General features: G+C 40.9%; 2 protein-coding genes across 6 annotated transcripts; both read left to right on the forward strand.

Moving 5' to 3' along the window:
- The first annotated feature begins 189 nt into the window (after positions 1-189).
- LOC148323364 (immunoglobulin-like domain-containing receptor 2) lies at positions 190-17256 on the forward strand. 3 transcript variants are annotated; one of them, XM_088315930.1, is made up of 10 exons: positions 190-301; positions 2671-3003; positions 4149-4268; positions 8372-8428; positions 11283-11429; positions 12072-12260; positions 13340-13456; positions 13642-13849; positions 14402-15011; positions 16031-17256. In XM_088315930.1, exons 1-10 carry the CDS (start codon positions 259-261, stop codon positions 16064-16066), a joined length of 1860 nt encoding a protein of 619 aa, XP_088172056.1. In that variant the 5' UTR covers positions 190-258; the 3' UTR covers positions 16067-17256. The 3 variants fall into 3 exon arrangements, with proteins under 3 accessions (XP_088172056.1, XP_088172053.1, XP_088172054.1); XM_088315928.1 differs by lacking the exon at positions 13340-13456 and having other exon boundaries at positions 241-301; positions 16031-17255; XM_088315927.1 differs by lacking the exons at positions 8372-8428; positions 13340-13456 and having other exon boundaries at positions 16031-17252.
- A 446-nt stretch (positions 17257-17702) lies between these two features.
- On the forward strand, positions 17703-23967 carry LOC148323365 (immunoglobulin-like domain-containing receptor 1). Of its 3 annotated transcripts, none has more exons than XM_088315904.1 (9): positions 17703-17983; positions 18896-18949; positions 19549-19719; positions 20266-20415; positions 20492-20611; positions 21037-21183; positions 21391-21516; positions 21899-22728; positions 22900-23967. In XM_088315904.1, exons 2-9 carry the CDS (start codon positions 18940-18942, stop codon positions 22936-22938), a joined length of 1593 nt encoding a protein of 530 aa, XP_088172030.1. In that variant the 5' UTR covers positions 17703-17983; positions 18896-18939; the 3' UTR covers positions 22939-23967. The 3 variants fall into 3 exon arrangements, with proteins under 3 accessions (XP_088172030.1, XP_088172031.1, XP_088172029.1); XM_088315905.1 differs by lacking the exon at positions 18896-18949 and having other exon boundaries at positions 19549-19565; positions 19653-19719; XM_088315903.1 differs by lacking the exon at positions 18896-18949.
- The last annotated feature ends 303 nt before the right edge of the window (positions 23968-24270 follow it).

Here is a 24270-nt window from a genome sequence, read left to right on the forward strand (position 1 = left end):
TAACAATATTGAAACGTATGTGAAAGGTTCAAACTTAAAAAAAATTTATTGTCTTGTGGCATATTGTAGAATGTAGAGGGAGGGTGACGAGCAATACAGAAACGCGTTTCAACCCCCTCCCACTCGAAATGAAGTGGTACAGTCCGTCCCGTTAGTTCATTGTGGTCGGAGCCCCTCCTTCGCTCAGCGGCAGCGGGTCGACTAACGAGAGGATCGACATGCAAATAAACGTCAGCTCCTGACCGACAAACGGACTAAATGATGAATATATATCGCTTAGCCGTTTTAGTCGGAGCTTTGGGTAAGTGCAATTGTTTTGCTTGACGTATATTTAGTTGAACTCGAACTTCTTTGCAACATCACCGCAACAGGTTGAAGCCTCTTTGAACCGCTTCACTCGCAGAAGATGCTTCGCATCAAAGAGCTTTGCGTCATATCCTTTGATCATTTTTGCATTAACATTGTTTTTTCCAGTTTCAACTAGTTTTATGCATGTGTAAATAGTTATAAAGGCAACTAACTGTATCATAAACTCCTGTAATAATCAATCCCAAATAATTGCTGAAAAGTATAAATAATACACACAACAACAACCTAATCATAGTCCCTTCTATATTGCTTAATTGTATTAAATAGCTATAAAAGTGATGACTGATTATTTTAAGTGCTGTCCACTAAAAAACCGAATATCTCCGAATGATGTGATTTTTGTTAATTTTGACAAAATATTTATTATCCAACAAAGATAATTTGAAACAAATTTGATATGCCCCGCCCCATAATAAATCACGATTAGATGCGATAAGTATTTTTTATATACCTTGAAAACATTTATAACAAATGTTAACGTTTTGTATTTTCAGAACTGTGTTTTTTTTTATATCAAACATGGTGCTGCAAAGTGAGTCTGACCGTTGTGTAGTTTTTGTTGGACTAATGATTCAATATGAAGGAATGTCCAACTGGGTAAAAGCAGGAAATGTGGAAAGGAAAAGACTGACAGGAAACAGTCCTATGTCACTGGTATACATGTTTAAAACAGGCTTTCCCATTATTGCCATAACATCCACACAGAACACAGATAACATGACTCAAAAAGTAATTTGGCAAGAAATTATATGCCAGATTCACAATGAATAAAATCACATTGTTTAAAGAAAATGCTCTGACCTCATGTTTTGGAAACCTTGATATAAGCACAACAGCAACTACTTGCCTCTATTGCACCTATCAACAAAGCAGCTGTGTAACACTTTTGCTGTAATCAATATTTAACGCTCTGAAAGGACATGGTCAAGTGGCTCTGCGCTCCCACTGGCTGCCTGTATTCGTGGGATGTAACGGTTCACTATTAATCCTTAGCAGTCACTTGGTCTGTTCATGCGCAGCTGGGCCAGGCGTGATCTTTTCATTGGTTGAGAGGGAGTAAACTCTGCCCCTTTCTGGTCCTCAAGTGGGACAGGAGAAGGGGGGGTGCAGCTTACAAACAATGGGAAACAAAGCGAAGACTTGTGGGAGGAATTTCAGAGCTTCGTCACCTCTAACGCTCTGAAACTTCATACTCATCATCATACATAATGTGGAGAGGCATTTATGATTAAGCAGCACGTTAAGATTTGAAACTGACTTTGTTATCAGGTATGTCTTTTGTAGGCGGTTGCTCCCTTTTTTTTTTTTGCCATTTCCCGTCTTTAAGAGTTGTTTACAGCAATTTCCTGCCCCTCCTCAAGTTAACTTAACACGGTAGAACGCAGCCACAAGTGTCTGTCCGCTCCATCCACCCCCTCCCTCTGTGATGACTAGCGCCTGCCTCTGCCTCTGCAATGCACCCACTCCCCGCACACACATTGGAATTTAACCCTCCTGACCCTGGCAGCCCCCCCAACACACATACAGGGAACGTCTGCCTTTTGTTTTTATACTGGATAAGTTATCTACCAAGGTTGCTTGTTCAGGTGAAAAGTGGTTCGTTCGGTTGGTTCATTCGGTGTTTCCCAACATTTACTAAGCAAGAGTCTTCCGCATCCGAAAAATCTCAGTGCACACCACCAAAAAAAAAAATGTTACAAAGTATATACAGCGGTGGCTTGAAATACAAAAAACTTGACTTGAGAGTTTTTCAACATATGAGATATCATTCAGCTGCCTTTTATTTATTTGCAAGAGTAAACCTGAGATTACAGAGCATTTTGGCAAATAGTCAACATTTTTTTTTTTTTTCGAAAAAGAGGCTTTAAGTAATTTATTGGCACGCCCACTTTAAGTTTACTGTACTGTGTGTCTGCTCCTTTTTTTTTTTACTTTTATTTGGAAGCTGACTGCTTGTGTTGTGCACTTACAAAAGCTTAAAAAAATAGCAAGAAGAAAGAGTCCTACTATGTCTGTTGAACCGACTTAATGCATGCCCACTTGAGACAGCAATTGTCTGCGTCTTCCTGCGTTAGTGTATCGCTGGCAGCCATTTACACATACGTAGGAATGTTCAAAAATCAGTGTTTGAAAGCCTGTTGAGACCTTTGTCATACTACGTGTCTCAATTTTGAATTGTCTGACCGCTGCAAAATAATGTCATAAAATAACAATGCAAGTAAATTTGCTTTCAAGTGTTCTCAGGTACGTATTCTTGATTTTTTTTCCTCATAACAGCCAAATTTTTCTGTGTTTTGTCAGTGTACCAATGCGATGGCATGCATGTCACGGTGCCGGAGAAGCAGCAGTACGCCATGCTCTTCCAGTCGGTGGTCCTACCGTGTCACTACCGGACGTCCTCCACCCAGGCGCCGGTGGTGCAATGGTGGTATAAGTCCTACTGCGTCGACCGTACCACCGACTCCTTCAACCTTCCTCACCGCCTGCTTGGTGCGCGGGCCTCGGAGACGGCCAAAAAGTCCCACTTGGACTGCGCCGACAGCGGCCGCACGGTTCGGGTGGTGGCTTCGAAGCAAGGCTCCACCATGACGCTAGCGGAGCACTACATGAACAGGGACATGGCCATCATAAATGGTAATATCATTTCTGACCTTTTTCTCATGAGACCCTTAACAGCTCGCTAACCAATCGCAGGGAATATCGTGAGTGTTCGGCAAAATCCTCGCATCTCCAAAAGCATTACTTTCCAGGAAACCCCAAAACGGCATGATTGTTTGGCCATTGCATTACAAGAATGCTAACAATTCTCAACACCTTAGATTTGTCAATATTTTGTAATAACAGACCCATGTTTGGACCGGGCAATAATACTGATTAGGAACAAGTATGAAATTGACCAAACCTGGACGTGGGAGGTTTCTGTCCGACAGTGGCAATATGGGGATATGGACACACAGTCATTCTCACTCATTCATGTAATTATGCTGAATTCGTAATTATTTTTAGAAACATAAAAATGTAAAAGACATCCATCCATCCAGCCATCCATCCATTATTTGAGCCGCTTCTCCTCAGGAGGGTCACGGGCGTGCTGGAGCCAATCCCAGCTAACTTCAGGCAGTCGGCGGGGTACACCGGGAACTGTAAATGAAATTAAATCCCCTTTTGTATTGACCTCACAATAGGCCTATACCACCTGAGGATACAACCCTCCTTTATGACTTCTATTCAACCGTGGACCCCTTTTGAACATAAAACCTTATCAGGAAAAGGCACACGTCTTCTCATAATACACTCGTGTGCCACTTTCAACAGGAGTGATGCATGAAGCACTAACGTTAATCTTTGGAACAAGATGCAGGTGACAGCGAAACGGTTAAAATTGAACAATCCCAAGGTTATACGCGTTGGAGATTTTTTTCAAATTATAAATGATTGGGAAAAATACGGCTTTTAAGTATCACAAAATGTCACACCTTCGTCTTGCATGATGTCATTTTATTATCCAACACGCAGTACCGTGAGAATCAAAGGATTAAACTGCAAGGTTTGATTTTCTTGGACCTTTTTGGAGAGAGAAGAATGTGAGAACAGAAGGCTAATTTGTTTTTGAATGATGAAAGAAAAAAATAAAAGAATTCCACAAGCAAGAGTCCAATTGATCTCGCCAAAGCTATTCTTTTCTTAAAAAATGACTTCAGCAATTACGCGTCAATTATGATTAGAACCTCATACACATTTATTCAGTTCATAAAACCTGGTTTCTTATTTTCGTACAGAAGCAGACCTGCGCATCGGGCAGGTACAGTGGGGCGACAGCGGAGTTTATTTCTGCAAAGTCGTCGTCGCTGATGACCTGGAAGGCACGGATGAGGCCCAGTTGGAGTTACTGGTGCTAGGTATGAAAAATGCTTCATTAGCTGGACACTTCATTCGGTACACCAACACTTGAAACAAATGAGGAAAAAACTGAAGAAAAAAATACTTTTACTGAGATAATAATTCTCCATTTTTATTGACAGTTATTAAACAATGTTTATTATTTCCGTTATCGGTAGCAGATGTGCCCCTCTATCTTCTCAACTGTAATGTAGCACATATTTCAAGCAGAACATAAAAAAAAAAAAAAAAAATGACTCTTTGCATGCTCCTGATCATCCATGACTGAGCCTTTTGACTATCCCTCCTCATCATTTACTGACCGTAACGTCTTACTCAATCCATAACAGGAGCTCTCAAACCTCTAATTGTATCCCAGCACCCCTAACAGGGGGCATGTTTTTTCCATGGGCACCCTTAACATCCTATTGCTAAATAAACAAAACTACCGGAAAATGCCAGAGAAATTAAAAAGTTGTTCAACGATATGTGATGGTAATAAATTAATACTTTTTTTTAGAGGGGTGAGTTGTTCTGTTCTAAGAATAAAGTTGTATTTTGTCCCCCAAAAAGGTGTAATCTCTATAAGAACAAAACACACTTTTTGACATAAGTAGTCATATTCACACCAAAACTAAATTTGTATTTTTTCCAAAATAAGTTCTTAATATTGGATATTAAAGTGAAACTTTTAACTGTGGGAGGGAGTTAGAATTTCAAAAATACCAATTTATTGACATTATGTTACATTATAAATGGCCAGGAAAAGATGCATTTATTATGTAAGAATCCAGGACTGCAGTGTAATCTAAAAAAAAATAAAAAATACACCTTGTGTTCTAAAAGAACCTTTCTACATGCATGGATGCAAAAATGAAGTTATGGTATTATGTCGTATTAGCGCTTTGAATTTGGCCTAAAGCGACGCTAAGGTACAGCCAATTATTGCAATTTATTTTGCCTATCCCCAAGCAAAAGTGCAGGAACCTCATTGTAAGAACATCTGCAGTGGATGGATGTTTATCTGGTGTGCATTTTTTTACAATATTGCACTGAATAGCCAGGACACCGCTTTCCTATCATTTTGAATCCTTTCGTGGCCTCACTGATAAACTGAGCAAGAGGTTCATCTCAATACTTTTCGACACATAGTTTATTGTCACTTTTTTAACACATTAGCCTGAAAGGGACAATGTGTAGAATGTTTAAAATTTTCACTGTTTATTCATTTTAAAAATCCACTATTCATTTCAATAATGTGCAAAAAAAATCACATCAACGTACATTTTTTTTCATACAATAATTGGTCTATGAATCGTTAATTATAACACCCTACAGGATGGTGAGATGTCTCGCCACCGCCATCTTTGTACTACGGAGACAATCACCTGATCACAAATTTGTTGGATTAATGACTATTACAGCATGTGTAACTAAGTTACTTGAGGGAGTACCAGATGTCATTTGTGATAACATCTTTCTTGCACTTCTGCTGAAGAAGTTGGTGGTAGGCTTGCGCCGTGTGGTCTTTCTGACGCTCCGTAGTGTGCATGCTTCAAAATGCAAGGGGTGAATGCACACACCAAGGGTGCCCATTGCGTCGTTTGCGATTGACCAGTAGCCCTCAAAGGGTGTGTCGGTCGATCGTATTGACATACAGCGCTGCCAGTCATTCTCGTTGCTGGAGAATGTCCTGTGGGATGGAGGAGCAGTCGTCCACAACCGGTAGCAGCAGCACAGGCAAAAATTAAGTCCAAGTACTCGTTCCAACTTGCCTAATTTTCATTTGAAGGTGTGTCGCTTCTGTCCGGACTCTATTCTTGATTTATTCCATTCAGCACAAATCGTTAGTAAACTAAAGACAGAAAACATGCACTAGTTGTATTGTGCAATATGGTTTCATGCAGTTATGCAAGTTATATACTGTACATATAAAGAATTCAAATTCTGTTTTCAAATAATATAAATAAAGTAGGTAGATCACTTGGACTTGGTTATTTGCTCGCATTCTGGAAAAAAGTGGGCACTGCTGCTACACACGCTATCCCTTTAATGTAATTTTTTTTACAATATTTTTTTGCTGCATTCGAACTGCAGTGTATGATTCCTGTTTCAGATTATTTTGTTCTGTTAACGTTTTTAGGCATTGGGCAGGGGTGGGCAAACATTGGCCACAATGGCTTCTAAAATTTGGCAGGAGGGCCAGACTTAGGAGCAGATGGATGGAGTGTTTTGGTAACCTCACCTCATCGAAGAAAAAAAATACATTTCATTTGAAATGAAAGTGAACAAAAGCATTATAACAATATATATGTATTTGAAAAACCACAGTATTTTGAAAATAAAATATTAACAAGGTTTATTCATTTAATTTTTTTCAAGTTCGGCGGGCCGGATTAAAACGTTTAACGGGCCGCATGTGGCCCCCAGGCCGTAGTTTGCCCACGCCTAGTTTAGGGATTGTTTGTTTTGTTGATCAATGTGACTTTTTGATGAAGTTGGTCAAATGAACACGACCCGAGCATCCAGACTGTAGTCGCATCGGATACATATCCGATTTTCATCCATACGTCGTATATTGTTGTGGAAAAATCATAAACTCAGTAATTGTTTTTTTTTTTCCCCTTCTCTTAAAAAATATTTTAAGAATGTGACAATATGTAGTCATGCATGCCTCACTGATTTCACTGGTTCCAGCTACATTCATCCTTTCTGCCTTGCCAACTCTGCTCACATCCTCCTCCTCCTCCTCCTTTCTTAGCCCCGCTTTCTCTTTTAGTGACTCGCTGCATAACTCCTCCAATCTCTCTCTATTTGTGTGTTAGAGGTCTTGTGGTATTTGCACAACCAGAGTACCGTTTTATCAGAGAGTGAACACACTGCTCTTTTCTTGTTGCTCCATAGTTGGTAGCTAACCTCTTTGCACCCTAGTTTTTCCTTTTAAATCTGCATATCAGTACAAAAGTGATATTGTTGTGCATATATGTCGCACTGTTGTTAGGTTAATGCCAACAGAAATTGGCTGTAAACTATGACCCAGTTTACAGTTCACAGCCCCCCCCTTTTGTCTTTTCACTCAGAAACCAAAAAGCCTGGTATTCCTCAGATGAAATGCATAATCAAAAATTATTCAGTATGCATGGATTTTGTCCTTATCCAAAATAGCAATTCTGTCATGCATCTAGTAAGGAAGTGTGTGTCCCCTAAGTTGTGCTGATGAAAAATCGTGGCCCCCTCCAGCATGTCAATTACTCATCCCTGGTTTAATTATTATTAATGAGAATCACTGGAAACAGAAAATCAGAAAACCCTTCTCTTTCCCACTGCTTTCTCAGCTCTTTTTAATTAGGAAACTTATATACTATGACAAATGTTCAGCTAAACAATTCACAAAAATGTGAGCACTTAATTTGTAGAGACTAGGACTAAATGTTCGGAAAGACTTTTTTGTGTGTTGGGCAATTTCAATATTATGCCCTTACGGGACCTCATCAACATTAAATATGGCGGCAACGTTGACGAACGATCCCGTGCAAAGGCGTCGTCTAGGTATTTTTTATTTTTATGGTGGGATCATGCTAACATAGTGTTAGAAAATAGTGTTAACCATGCTTAGTTAATGTGATTAGTAGTTCTTTGTTTCGACCAATATGGCTTGAGTTAGATTACCTACTCTGATTATAACGCAGCAATAATACTCAATACTTTGCTAACATTCATTTTTTTTAGAACAAAGTAGCAATATGTCACAATCTATTCATTTTCTGTCCCACCTTTCTCAACTATGGGCGGGAGGACATCATGAATTGGTCGCCAGTTACATGAATTCAGTTTTGCTTCAATGTTTATCATTTTCTTTTTTAACCCCACTTTTAGCTTTAACATTTTGCGCACTTGACATGGATGGCATGTCTTGTTTTATTTTTGCGTATACACAACTGACATATTAAACAGCGCTTTTCAGTGATGTTGTTGGTAATTTTTTTTAATTAGTCTACTTAATGATGCGCAACCGCTGACCATATATATAATAGCTACCAATTTGGCCTGATTTTACCTGACTTCCTCTCTTACTTCCTGCTCCCTCTGCGGACCTTCCCCGCTTATCTGCGTCTCTCTACAGGCAGGACATCTGAGCAGGCTGATATCCTACCTGAGTTTGATGTGGAGATTATGCCAGGTACATTTTCAACACTTTTCTTCAGCTCTATGCTTTGCCGCTTACTGCATTACATCCTTTTTGTGTTTTTCCTCTCACTGGTTCAACCAATATTTTGATCAGAATGTGTTAGACAGGGTGTTTGATTCAGTTCCTTTAATTTTTCAAGCAGCGTGCTCTTAAATAGGAGTTCCTGCAATTTGTCTGGAAAGTTTTGTTAAAGCGGTGATTTGTCAGTTTTTTTCCCTGTCAAACCCAACTTTTTTCAACCTGAAACTTCCATGTGAAAGACTTCACGTTTCATCTCTTGGTTTGAAATCTCTTGCATGGACTAGATCTGAAAAATATCAGATCACGAATTTGTATGTCATCCTACAGTTGTCTTTGTGTCCATTTATAAATATGCATGTATGTGCAGGATGCTTGACAAAACTTTGTTTCAATCTGAAATGAGATTGTCAATTTTATTTTGTATTGTTTTATTAACGAAAGAGGGCGGCACGATAAATGACTGGTTAGCACGATGGCCTGTCAGTGCAGAGGTCGCGGGTTCGATTCCGGCTCCGGCCTTCCTGTGTGGAATTTCCATGTGCTCCCCGCCTACTGCCCGAAGGTGGCTGGCGGGGCTCCAGCACCCCCGTGACCCTTGTGAGGAGAAGCGGAACAGATAATGGATATATGGATTAATCACAAAAGAGTCTTAAAGGGGTTCACAAACCCCCTGATCTAAATATGATGAAGCACTACTAGCGGAGGATAAATATTCTATGTATAATGAGATTATGACAGGACGCCATACAATATGATAACAGGATAAGATGCTGTACAGCATTCAAAGACATAATGTAGCGTGATAGTGTGTGTTTATGGGGACAAAGACGCCACGCACTTGGTTCGGGGTGCAGGAGAGCAGAGCCAGATGCACGTGTGTGAGGCTCCGTTTTTGGTCACTCTACCAGGACCAGAAAAAAAAGCAAACTTGCAAACGTGTTAAGCTGTTACTGTTTCATTTGACAAGATCTTTATATATCCGGACTCTTTTGTCACTTTATTACGGTTTCCAAATTTTAGAAAAGTAAGCCAATCCTTGTGCCCCCGTTCTTGTCAGTTGAATTTCATGTGAGCAGCCCCAATTTCTATTCACATGGTTGGCCTGGGACAGCTCTCGAAGTAATATAACACGATGTGACTTAATACAGCCTCGTCTGATACAACATGATACAATCTTATCAGAATACAGTGTGGAATCGAACAATGTTGCACAATACAACAAAAACAGTACAATAAGACACAATATGGTACAGTATGTAACGACACACACGCAAACGCACGTGAAGTCTCTAATTGCCAAAGTCACATACAGGGCCGTCATTGTTGCAGTTTAGCTGCCAATGTCGTGCGCAGACCAATTTCTGTTTCCGCAATTTCAAGCATGCCTACAACTGCCCTAATTTTGATGCAAATGAGGGATTCCGCGAGGTTTGGCTGGGAAAAGACTATTTTCATCTCAAAAGTGCGCACAAAGGCACAAATTCGATCAGCGCAGACTCTAACAGAATACCAAAAGGAAGAAAACTCCACACAGGCAGACAGTTTGACTGCGCTACAAGCCATCCATCCATCCATTATCTGTTCCGCTTTTCCTCACACGGCTCGCAGGTGTGCTGGAGCCTATCTCAGCTGATGTGATACAATACAGCAGAGTATGATACAATAAGTACTAATAATACTACTAATAATATAATGTGACAATTTGATATGACTCGATGCAATACCATCAAGACAGTGCAGCACGGTGCAATACTGTACAAACCGATATGGTATAAGTGTGATAAAATATAATGCATGAATATACCGTTGTGCAGTACGGCACTAGGCACGGGCCAATATTAGATTCTGATGGTATTCAAAAATAGATATTTATTGTGATATCACTTTATAAAACGGCTCTAAAATGTCATTTTAAATACTTCGGTAAATTAAACAGAAGGATTTTCTCATTAAGCACAATCTATTTTATTTATATAATACAGAATATCAGGTACATTATATAGTGTAAATTAATCAAATGTGAATAAATAATATAAACAAACAAATAAATAAATATTACCACTCTTCTGTTTTAATTAATAACTGATGTCTATTTTTAGAATAGACTCACAGGCTATTTATGTTGTCATTGAAGCTAACTAGTATCTGCTGCGACCAAGTTTTTTTTTTTTTTTACATTTATTTATTATAGGAGAATGCACATTATTCAAAAAGACATAAGTGTAACTATTGTGGTGTGAGTGCAGTTGCTCTCGCTTGTCTTCCTCCCTCCCTCCTGTGTGAATAACTGCTCACACCACGCCTCTCTGCTCAACCCATGAGGAGAAACAAAAAGCCGTTGGCTTCTCATTAGAAGACCTCATTACCGGTGATGGACACTTTGAGTTTTTTTTTTGAAAACCTCGTTCTATTAAAACTACGTACCGGCAATACAAAATTTTAGGTTGTTGAACAGCACGAGTCAACATAATATGTTGCAGTACAGTACAGTACGATATGATGATCCAATACATGAAACCTGATCAGTTAGGCCCACTTCACAGCGACCGAATTAGACCAATTTGTGGCAATGGGAAAAAAAACGTTCACCATTCATCTCTGATTCAATTTGCAGCAAAAATAGCGTGGAATGGTTGGCCACTCATGAAAACTAGCGGCAGAACCACTCACACTAAACTTGTGCAGGTATCACACGATAGATATTGCACATTCATTTAAAGATAAATTACCCCAAATTGTGCACAATTTAATTCGGTTGGTGTTACATTATACAGTCTGACAGCACGTCAATCATTTGAATTCTTTTTGTTTGTCCGTATTACAGAGTGGGCGTTTGTCGGCTGCGTGGCTGCGGGCAGCATCTTGTTCCTGCTGCTGATGGGCATCTGCTGGTGCCAGTGTTGCCCACACTCCTGCTGCTGCTACGTGAGATGTTGCTGCTGCCCTGACACCTGCTGCTGCCCCCGACACTGTACGTAACTTAATATGTCGTCCAAAGGCGTTTTTAGTCACCTTGGTGGCCCTAGGTAAGAACGCCCATGAGGGCCCTCCCGGCCCAAAAACACAGAGATCATCATTCAATCCAGAAATCTTTTATTTTAAATAACACAAGTGCACAATCATGTAAGAAAATTTTAAATACAACATAACATAACTAACGCAACTGAAATATGCAACGTTTTCTGAATGATGAAAACCCAATTACGCAAGACGAAAAAAGTAAAAAAAAAATAAAATAAAATGGTTCCTGCTCACCTAAGGCTGATTTAAAAAAAAAATGCCTTTAGTTTATATTGCGCTTTTCCAAGTCACCCAAATTTCCACAATTTAAAAATGAAAAGTTGTACGACATTTATTTTTATCGTTGCATTAAAATGTTTTACGGGCCGCATGTGGCCCCCTGGCCGTAGTTTGCCCACGCCTGTCCTATGTTAACCCCCTCATCCCACCTGACGCAACCCTTAAAACACACCTCCCAAAATGAAATAAGAATAAAGTACTGGGCTAAATTCTGTTTTGTTTGCCTACCCCGTCGCTGTGTCTCTGATGTCATCTCAAACAGACCTTTGACTTCAGTGCCATTCAAAGATTTAAGCACTTGTTGCTCTTGCAGTATACGAGGCCGGGAAGAAGGCGAAAAGCGGTCTGCCCGCTCAGATGCAAATGTATCCCTACTTCATTCCTGGTGTTCCCACTGTGGTACCACATGCCCCTTCGTCACACATGGAGCCAAAGCTCACCACTATTGCCTCTATCCCCTCCATGGCCTCGATCCCACCTGTGGAAAATCACCTGGCTGGAGGTGAGTGTCATAAAAACTAACAATCAACTAACACCTTCATTATCATCGTTGATACAGTTCCATATGCTGTACAGTGCAAAAGTGTTATGCCACTGGTGTCGTCGTTTTAGCAATTATGAGTTACCAACTTGCATAAAGACGACATTCTAAAAACACAGCAAAGCCTCATAAGATAATACAAAAAATTTAGTGCAACCTCCCCTCACTTTGGAGCCATTGTATAAACCCGTCTGTCTTAATAATATTCTTTTCACTATACTCTTTTTTTAATGCCCAAATAAAATAAAAAATAGGTCATTAAAATCACAAGGCTAGAAATAGTGGCCTAATAGGTTTGCACAGTACTGAAGCATCTTTTTGTTGTGGTCTACTTATATAATATGTTTGCATGAATTTAATACCCATAAGTCTATATACTCACTAACTAGTTACTTGGAAACACCCGCACAATCTTGAGCAACATGAGAGGAACTGAATGTGCAGGTGTACCTAATGTTGTGACCTGTGTGTGTATGCATGCTCAATCGTTGCATGTCTATGTGTGTACAGTGTCCTCCATAGTTACTGGAATCCATGGTCAAGAGGTGTTGAAAGCCTTAAAAAAATTTTTTTTTAATTGCAAAAGTATAATTTCATACTGAAAATTGTAGACAGAATCATGCTCCTCCTGTGGCCATCTCAGACCTCAACCCCATTGAAAATTTGTGATGGGAAATAAAGGGGAGAATGCGCTGGAGAGGACCCAGATTGCTGGACGATTTAGAGAGATTGTGCAAAGAATGTCGAAGAGCCCTCTCTCTGTATTTTCCAATCTTTTGAAAAATTAAAAGAATATTAGGTGCTATTTTGCCGGCAAAAGGGGGTTGTACAGTATTAACGTCAGTGGTGCTAATAATATTTTTTTTCCCTCCTGAATAAATGCACTTGAATGAAAAGAAGGATTTTTTTTTTTTTTTTTTTTTGGCCGCGAATATTTTGAAAAAACACAGAATCTATTGGAAGCTAAATCAAACATCTTAACCAGTGGATGCCACTAATTATGGAGGGCGTTGTATGTATGTGTGTGTTCGTGTCCACAGTCCGCGGTGATTATCGCCTGAAAGCCAGGCAGGACCACAGGGGCTCTATGAAAGTTGTGTACCGCATAAAAAACGAGCTGGCTCAGGTTCCCACTGCCAGGATGGCGTCACTCCAATGTAAGGCAGTGCAGATTAGACTATTGTCTTTCATCTGTGTCATAGCGGCATTGTATTCGTATGCTGCTGATTTATGTAAATTAGATTGCGCTGGTTTCCAATCCAACCATCCTAATCATTTCATAACATGAAGTTGTATACTATTATTTGCATCATTTAATGTTGAGATACGTGTTTCCAAACAGCCAGTAGCCTGTCAGAACTCAGCTCTCTGCATGAGGGAGGAAATGCAGATTTCAGACACACCTACCACACGGTCCAGATGAAGGCGCTGCCGCCCATCGCCGACGTCGACGATGACGATCAGTCAACACTGAGAGCAGCTCCACGGACACAGAGCAGAAGACACGGACGGGAACGAGACAACTATTCTGACGATGAGCTGGACAGACGGTGCGGTTGCTTTTTTCATTTTCGTTCTGCCAATGGAGAAAGTATGAAAATAAGGATGGGGACTTTTGTAGAATTGATCGTTGTATCTTACGTGACGGCAGGCACGGTGGCGTTTTCATCTTTTGAAATGAATTGTGAAAAAGTAAAAAAAAAAGAACATATTTAGAATGATCTGATGCTTCCTCATCCGATGTCTTGTGAGGTACTCAAAGATCTTGTGCTGTGTGTTGAATGTGTGTGTGAATCGTTTGGCATAGTTTTGCAAAAACAAAAAATAATAATAATAAAATAAATAAAAAACACAAACACACGCCTCCAACCACCCCTGGACTCACTCATCCAATCACAAATGACGTCTTAGGTCAATTTAAGCCCGATGGCGCCTGATCTTTTGCCATAAATGTCACAACAAAAGCCAAAAATGAATGCCAAGCAAATTCTGAATGACATTTTATCTGATTTTTAGTTCTTTTTTGGAAAACGCAAAACACTTTTGAGGCAATTTTCTGATGACCGCCACGTGACCACATTGTGTCCCGCCCATTCCCACAGGTGGAACGCTCGCTCTGACTACATCCCGAGAAAGACGTTGAACAGGAGGGGCCGCACCGGCTCACTTGACGAGCTGGAGGAATTTGCACGGTCGTACGATTCCCGTAGTCGTCGTGCTGAGCCTCTGGATATACGGGATTACAGCCCTCCTCCCAGACGTCGCTATCGAGACGAAGATGACGGCTGGGATCGTGGCAGCCCCCTGCCGTTACCTCAGAAGAGAAGGGGCACATGGGATGGCGACCTCGCCTCCCGACCGTCCTATTACGTCGACTACGACGGCGCTTTCCTCACCCATGTGATGGAGACTAAAGCAAGGGGCGACAGAGGCGGCGCAAGGCCGGATGAGGACAGTGACACTCCGTCGAAAGGCAGCTCCAGAGGCAAGGGTGGCAACAGCTACTACAGCCGCTCCCCGAGCAACCGTCCAGAAGAAGATGACCCTTTGCCTCCGTACTCGGAGTGCGAGGCGGAGCGCTGGTACCGTACCAGAGAATCTTTGAGAACAGAGCGGTTTGACACCTCAGAGCCTGCCGTGAGGGCGTTCTCGCACAAGCCCCAGCAGGGGATGTCCCTCCCACCACAGGAGAAAGACAGGAGACGCAACTTGGTGAGTTATTTGTAGCAGGAGAAAATGACATCCAGTCTGCACCGTGGTCCATCATTCACACCACCGCTACCTTGCATTTTTCGTTTTTTTTTAATGCGATACATTTTTATTGTTTTTTGACAGAATATCGTGGTACAAAAATAAGACAGCTTTGAGATTTGAATCTCAGCTCGAGCCCATGTGAGTGCAGTTTGCATTATTTCTAGTTGAAAGGAAGGTTTAAAACAATGATGTTGCAATGGGCCAGAACCAAAGTTCGCACAACTTTGTGGCACGATCAGATGTGTCTATTGGACAGCTTCCGCATAATTCATTGACTGCGCAGGTGGACTCTATACACTAATTGAGCTGAGGGGGTGCTCTTTTGTTTCACAATACAGTTCAAATGAGCTTGAGAGTGTGAACGTATGAGATTTCTATCTAATGTTTGAGAGTCTTGTCCATTTTATGTGAATGATGCACCCGCTTTCTAATGTTTATAAATAAATAAGGGCGAATGGTGGACCAGAATGAAACACAGTTTTCTTTTTATCTCCCAAAGTGCAGCCTTTGTAATTTCGAAGTTACATTCTACTACATTTCGATGTTGATTTGAATTCAAATCAACGTTCATCCGTAGTTGGGATGAACTAGAATAGAGAGAAAAGTAGGCAACTACATATTTATATATTCTTCCATTTTCACTTGACTAAACACTGGAATGACCTTTTGTACTAATACGTTTGTCCATGGAGTATACATTTTTGCTCTACATGTCAGCAAGGATCAGCTGAAGGCCAGGGCCATCTGCCCCCTCGTCCATGGAATGACAAAACACTGTGCTGTGATGCATTATGAGCCTGTTCTCATCTTCCATTTCAGCTTCTCTCAGCTTTCACACTGAGTAATAATATGCAATTGCTTGCTTCAATATTTTCCAATAACCTGCTTTTAGCCCAGTCTCAAGCTTTGGCTACTTCTCCCTTTCTGGATGGATGCATGGTTTCTAACGCGTGGCTCTCACTGTATTTCCTTGACAGAGCACAACACCGAGCAGGAACACTCTCGTAGTGTGACCATAGCTTCACACGCGTGCTGTTGGATCTAACTCCAGCCTTTCTACCAGACAGTATGTGCCAGATTAATGACTTGATAGACTGGAAGGACTTTGCCAGTGCCTCACCTTTGGATGCTATGGTTTTATTTTTGCAACAGTGCAACTCAGGTTTGTTTTTTTTTATTTGTGTCTTTTATAAGTAATGTATAGATCCATAGCTAAATGTTTGTAAACATTGAAACTTCCAATTGTTCTGCAGAAGTTATTTGCACTCTTCAAATAAAAAAATAAAAATACTATAAGAAATGTTTTGTTTTTGTTGTGCTGCTTGCATCATGGTAAGATAGTAGAGGAAAATGTTGGTAGTTGGTATCACGACATGAACTTTTTGAGTGAGTTTTATTTTTCATCCCAAAAACACCAAACAAAACATTGATAAACCAACATTCATACTCACAATCACACAAGGGGGCAATTTAGAGGATTCAATTAACCTACCATGCATGTCTTTGGAGTGTGAAAGGAAACCAGAGAAAACCCACGCAGGTACAGGGAGAACGTGCAAAGTCCACATCGGAAGTCCCGAGCCAGATTTGAACGCTCCAGTGAAAAGCAGTGTACACTCAAGACTAGTGGAGACCTAGTTGAATATATAGAACAAACAGCCGTTTACTCTCACAATCACTCCTAAGGACTATCTAGTCTTGGTTGAACCTGCGTATGCTTTTGGGATGTAGAAGGATGCTAATCCAAACACGGGGAGAACATTGCATACGCCATCTAGGAAGGCTGATTTTAAACACTTTAGATTGGTCAATAATTTGTAAAACATAACACCCACCTGTGAACTGACCAATTATGTACTGTAGATTTGTGATTTTTTTTTTATTTGCCAGATTGTAACTGGAGGTTTCAGCCTGTTGTATGAAATTTTAGAAACTGGAGGAATTGATGTCACTGTCAAGCTTTTTAACATTGACGAGTAAACATTCAACAAATCAGGTAATTGCTCCAATCTGAAGTTGAAAACACTACAGGGGAAAAAATAAATATATACATAGATAATATACGGTGTAGATGAGCTGAACCCTACTTGTTTGCCTCCCATTCTCTCTAATATTTCCTGTTTTCTTCTCCTCAGCCCCACTTTGTATTAATGCAGCCATAGATTTCTGCTCTGACCTGCTTTTTCTTCCTTACTTGTTTGAAGATACATTTTTATTCTTTAGCTTTCAACTCAACATGAGACTCGCTGTTGTGCTGTTCTTCTGGTATCTAATGTTTATGTGTTTAAGCTTGTGTTCTAACTTCCTGATCGTTTATATTACACCATATAGAAAAGGCTGTGTTACAGCTGCAGCTGTTGTTAAATGCACTGTATAAATAAAGTTTTATCGTATTGCGTTGTATTGAATTTGCTTCCCAATTCGTTCAGTACCTTTTTGCTACTGACTAAAATGTTCACCATTATTTATTATACCTGTTAAAAAAGTGAAATATATACTTGTACCCAAGGTGTTTGCACTAAAATATACATTTAATTCCAGGTGACTTTATTTCCGTGTTGCACTTACGTGAGCGAGGGGAAAAAAAACGTATGTGAGCGAGGCGGAGTCCGTGACGTCACTATGGGTAAGAGCGTTGGGGGGGGGGGGCAAATCGATTCCGCCCGCCTCTTCGTATGCACCTGTGGGAATTGTTGTCTGTACTTCGACGTCGCACACAATACTCGAAAAACATGTTTTCCCGAAGGTGAAAACAAATTTGCTGGACTATGTGGAAAGGTGTTTATAGCCCACATAGTTGGATCTTGGTGGATTTTGGAACATCAACGGGATAAACGGCGACGCTGTAGCGCAGGGATAGAGGGAACTATAAGCGGTGATGGGAAATTTGATACTAGTGACGCTGCTGGTGCTGGTTTACCTTCCAACAGGTGAGGCTTTACAGTCTTTGAACGAGTTTTTTTTTTCACTTTTTGAGCCATTATGTGTGTGTTTTTTCTTCTTTTGCGTGGCTTGAATGCAGGGCGAAGTTGTGAAAGCAAATAGTCTTGGCTGAAAAGTTAATTATCAACAGTTGCAACTAGGGCAAGGCCGACTGAGTCACGTGACCATATCCCTTAAAAAAATACACTGATGTAGGTCCGAGCTAATATTTAGTATTTGCTGGTAAATTCCCTTTTAAGTCGATCGATATCTATTATATGGATTTTTTTGCAATACCCTGAGTTTAAGACGGGGCAAACGTGTACGTCAGTCGCAATGCGCGGTAGTTTATCACAAACACAAAATGAAGGCATCCAGTGTAATTATTTGCTTTAAAAAACATGTTGCCCGAAACGCATGACAATATTTACAAAATGTTCATATTGTTACACAAAACACTTTTAGCAGTGTATTCGCGATTACATATTGATCATAATAATGTTGCCCATATGAGTTTTGCAAGTCTGTAGGGATGTAGCAAAACATCCCAGAGGTGACGTCATGCAGGGGCGTTTTTAGAGCCCTGGCCTTGAAAGAAAATACAAAGTTACCTTAATATAGTTGGTTAGCTTGTGACCCTTAGATAATTGATGGATGAATGCCTTTAATATGTTCATGCAAGAATAGAATCGTGTGTGCCACCAATACTCAACATTTGAGATATTTATGACATAAACAGTTTGCAGTAACAGCTTAAATGTTGCATGTCAGAAACTCCCCTTTTCTGTGGGCAGTAACTCACAACCAGCAAGAGTGCAATGTTACTTTAATTTTGCCATGGGAAATTATACAATGTCACTTAATTGGTGAAAGTAGTATTGAGTTACAATAAACAAAGTATATTTGTTTATCTATGCCAGTGGTGTATCGTCACAGGCAGAACAACGAATTGCTCTTCCATTAAATGGACAAAGGTATGTAAATAACCCATGTATTCAATTTGTCATGATTTTGTTTTGTAGTGTGTTGTGAGATTCTTTTAATGTAAAATATGTACCCTGGCATATTAAAGATTGAGACACACTGAACCAGAAAGACAACTTTTGCCGTTTACCAAAATACAGTTATTGAAAATATTCCCACAACACTACTTTTCAGCTAAATGACACCTTCACTTATCAACACTTTAGGAACTGGTTCTCCCATATTTTTTTTTTTAAATGTTTACATTGTTAAGCGACTGAACGCCATCATAGTTATATCTTTCAGCTGTTATTTTACTGCATGCAGTGCATTTGATCAGAATTAATTTTACAGAAGCAGTACTGTAATGTGAACTGTATTTATATATTTTAAAATCATTAGTGGCACTTTTCACTACTCTACTTGCAATGTTACTTAATTATACTTTGCCCTTGATGATTGACAGTTTGTATTGCTGTTAGTCAAAGAGTGTATTATGTGTAAACTTGTTCTGGCACTTGTTCTGTCACATTTGTAGCGATCCTGCATTGATGACCACAGTCTTGAGTAAACATGCAGACTAAAGGATTTGACTCTCTTTGTCCATTAGAGCTGCTGTGTATCCAGGTGAATGTTCCGGAGTCTGAAAGAAGTACTATGTTGTTTGCGTCTGTGATCCTTCGCTGCGACTTCTCCACCTCTGCAAACCCACAGGATGTGCTGGTTACCTGGCGATTCAAATCCTTCTGTAAAGACCCCATTCTGGAGTACTATTCCACAAGTGAGTCCTCCTACTGTCATTCTCCACGAGCAAGATGCACTGAATCAAATAGAATTTGTAAATTTGTCAATAATTTTTTTTCACTGAAGTGTCAGCAGTGTTTACATACGTTTTTGGACATAAATAATACTTTTCCATCTGTTTAGAGAGAGTGCATTAGCAGTTGCAATTTATTCAAAAGGTGAATGTGTCTTCGAAAAAATGTAACATTAATTTAAACCGATACCCAAATATGCTCATATTTAGAAAAAGATATATATAAAATATCTATATTATAATTCCCAAATATGTCTTGCCTTTATTTGTTGATGAAGCTCCACCAACCTCCACTGATAATTTGCTGTTGGAAATTTTTTTGTGAGTGCAACTTATTGGCGGTCGAACTTCAACTGAAAACGGGTTGTGTCGACAATCAAGCTATTTGCAAATTGCCATGACACTTGAAAGAAAATGGTTTGTTTATACAATTAAATTGCTTACCTGAAATTTATTACATTACTAGATTGCCAGTGTGAGCACATTTGTAAACACCGTATGTCTGTGAAGACTACCAGGCCGCACTGCAGCTGGGTCAGGACCCATCCAACGACTGCCCGGACCGCCAGCGCACAGTCCGCACTGTGGTCCAAAAGCGAGGTCTCAATCAGCCCATCCTGGGTGTCGATTACCAGAACCGCAAAATTACCATTCAAAACAGTACGTTTGTAGATGAAACGAAGTACTAGTAATGATTTTATGCACACTTTAAATTATATAATTGTGTGCCCCATAGAGGCTGACCTTGTCATCACTGAGGTGATGTGGTGGGATAACGGTGTGTACTTCTGCACCATCGATGCCGCCGGCGACACATCGGGGGACTCGGATCGAGAAGTTAAACTCATCGTGTATCGTAAGCATTCTCACTTTGTCACACGAAATGTACCAGACAACGGTGACATTTACATTCAGGGCCATAAATTTTGGGTGCTAAACATTCATCCATCTTCCGAGCCGCTTTTCCTCACAAGGGTTGCGGGCGTGCTGCAGCTTATATCCCGGCTGTCTTCGGGCAGTAGGCGGGGTACATCCTGGACTGGTTACCAGCCAATCGCAGGGTACACAAAGACAAACAACCACTCACACCCACACTAAGGGCCAATTTAGAGTGTGAGCATTGTTTCTGTTCCCGTCTGCAGATAAAGCCCTTCATGTTACTTCCATTTCAAATCATTTGTGGTGGTGCTGAGAGCCAAAAAAGATGAGAAGTGTTTCCATGTCCCAATATTTATGTTTCTGACTGTATTTTAAAACTCAGTACTTTGTGATGTGTGCTAGACTGGTTGACGGTGCTGTTAATCATCCTGGGCGCCCTGCTGCTCATCATGCTCTTGTGCATATGTTGCTGTCAGTGCTGCCCCCAGAAGTGCTGCTGCTATGTGCGCTGCCCTTGCTGTCCAAAGACCTGCTGCTGCCCGGAAAAAGGTAAACAGGATTATTGGCTTCATGTGCATGTTTTTATAATGGCAAAAAAAACCTTCAGTTGGGATTTTAAAGGCTGTTCTTTCATTGCCTTCGCTGTACTGTGGCTTGCGTTTATGTTAAAGTACAACCTTCCCGTGTGATCTGGCTGTAAGATAATTAGGCATGAGTGCACTTTAATTTAAATGAACTGAGTTTCTTTGTCTCTAGCTGTGATGCAACACAGGATGTTGCGTGAGGCCAAAAGAGCCATGGCGCCGTGGATGCACGGCCAACCCATTTACGCTCCCATCAGCTCCAACAACTCCAGCCAGGGCGTCCCCATGTTGTATTCAGGTGAGTCTGAAAATGTCCTTCATTCATCATGAATGCATCCTTGCTTGTTTCCACCTACACATTGTCTTTGTAATGGCAGTACATCAAAACAAATGTCCATAAACGTGCGTACTAAGTTGATCATGCTGCACCTTCAGTCACGAGACTACGGTATATTTCAACCAAACTATGACTACAAGAGTGGTAGGGCTATGGTCAAACATTCAGTATATTGCTGGTTGGACTTCTGATTCGTCTGTGCTCTAGTAAATGATTACAAAGCAACTATTTGATAATAACAATAATTAGAGCGGTTATTTATTTAATTAATTGATTTAATTAATTTGCTGTTGAGTTATTTAATTGAGGACAAAGGCTTAAATTTATCTTGCATTTCTTTCAGGCTCGTACTCGAACCCTGGCAAACACAACTTTGCTATGGCACCCATGCAGCTGTCCCCCGTGATTCTTCCGCAGCAGGCTCCTCCCCCACCCCACCTGAATGGCAGTGCTGCAAGCAGCCGCCAAAGCACCCGACACGTGTTGGATTACCTGGAGAACCAGGTGAGGGGGCTGGATGTGCCGATGCATCCCATTCAAAATGGCCCCCCGCTAATGGCTCAGCCTCAGCCGCCGCCTCCCGTTGTGCCCTACACCCCCGGGCCACCCAGCATGCTGTCGGCCCTCGATGAGATGGGTGTAAGGGGCACGGAGAGAAGGGTGATCACACTCCCTCCCATCATCCAGCGTGTTCCCAGCTTCTCCTCCCGCAATGGCCCCCGAGGCGGAGAGCCAGACAGGGGGGGGATACGCTTCTCTAGCCAGTCCAGCGGTAGTACCAACCCCTCTGGAAGGGGCGTCCAACAGCGCAGATACAGAGACCATTCTCCTCCAAGACGGGGGATCCTGCGCGAGTACAGCGACGACTCCGATTGGGAGGGGAGGCAAGGAAGAGGGAACCACCGCACCCGGAGGGAGCAGAGCGGTGTCGGGTCCAGGCCTCAGACCCGCAGCCGCGACGACCTGATGGAGGACATGCGAAGCAGAACCACGCGGAGAGAAAGGAGCTACTCGCCTCCGCGCCGCAAAGGCTCGTGGAGCTCGGACGAAGAGGACAATGGCAGGCGAAGGGCGGCTAGAGGGAGGGATTGGCCCGAGAAGCCTCCCAGCTACTCCTCTGTGGAGAGCCAACATAGACACGCCAGCGACCGCAGGAACTACATCCATCTTTCTGTAAGAAACTGTCACACACATTCTCTTTGTTTACGCTTTCCTTTATTCTTGGTGTGGGCTTTTCTATTACTATTGTAATTGGAGGATTCATGAAGGAACCACTGGTTCCTATTTTACTTTGTTTCCTTTTGACACTTGATCTAACCACGCCTATTTCACTTCTCTCCGTAGGATAGGAGCTCCCGTAGCAACACCAGCGTAGTCATCTGAAGCATTTCTTTGATAGAAAAAGGTGCAAAAGTAGGCTTCATTTTTCTCTGCTTGTCAATCAAGGATGGACTTGTTTTTTTTTTTTGACGGGGGGGCGTGATTTTTTTAGTAGTAAGTCGAGATTTTTATGCCTAAATTAGTCATTTGATTGTCTTTTTTTAATTGTTTTTTTCTTTTTTTCATCAAAACGTAAATTGTCTTTTTTTCAAACAACATGAATAGACTGACAACTGTGCTATGATATATGGGACTGAAAAACTGGCCCTCGCATGAAACCACTGTACTTATCTATTTTGCTGTAATATTTTTGCTTTGAGTGTTGTGAAATTTAGTTTTGAATAAAACTGTTTAGATACACACTGTGGGTTGCATTTGAGAGCTACACAACCCACAAATGAAAAAACTGGATCTCGGTCAAAATGTCCACCAGAGGACGCAATTGTCCAAGTCTTTCAAAAACGGAACAGTTCTCTTTCCGCCATTAAAGAAATACTAAATGTTGTTTTTTTTTTTGTATTTTTTAAAGTCCAAAACCCTTAAGTAATAAGACTTACGAAGTCACGACGTACTAACGCATACTAATGACCTACTATCTCATAGTTATGAGTTGGGTCAACCACCGAGCTTTTGTCCTCCACGGGAATCTAAAAACAGCTATATGAATGTATTATGTACTTTGCAAAATATATTGCAATAATGTGGCGGGAGGGACATTTCACCAAAGACTTTTCAAAGTTGTCTTGCAAACTGCTATGGCGGTGGGCAGAATTTGTGCTTGGTATATGGTTTTGGATTGGCTGAGGAAATGTTTGTTTACGTTACGTTCTCAATCTGATAATAACTAATTACTCCAAAATCCAAACATTGGGGACGTTTTTAATTTTAAAGCTAAAATGGGTCTGGCATTGTTATTACTTGTGAGACTGCTTGAGAGTACCAGGTGTTGTAAGCCTTTCGCACCAAATTCTTTAATATGCTGTTGTTATTTTTAGATGAAAAAATATAATAAATGTGTGTATTTGTATTGTTGACGTTCTCCCATTCGAGTATCAAAAACATGAATTCGACATTACAATGATTTGCCGAGGCGGGACAAGCGCTTGGTGTACTGTGATCTGATTGGTCCTCGGTTCAGCGCTGATCAGGAAGTAGAATCAAAGATGTTTAACTGTGACCGTTCTTTGACTCACAAACCTGTAGTTTGGGTAGATTTAATAACATTTGGCTGAAACCCGACGAGCTGGTCTTGGGCGTTTCGAAAACGGAGTTACACCCGCTAACTTTGACAAGTATTAAAAATGTAAACACGTCAAGTGCAACGATGTGGTGATC

The sequence above is a fragment of the Idiotropiscis lumnitzeri genome, chromosome 14 (assembly GCF_059441095.1).
Source record: "Idiotropiscis lumnitzeri isolate Australia: NSW breed Sydney's pygmy pipehorse chromosome 14, RoL_Ilum_1.0, whole genome shotgun sequence".
NCBI classification, from domain to species: domain Eukaryota; kingdom Metazoa; phylum Chordata; class Actinopteri; order Syngnathiformes; family Syngnathidae; genus Idiotropiscis; species Idiotropiscis lumnitzeri.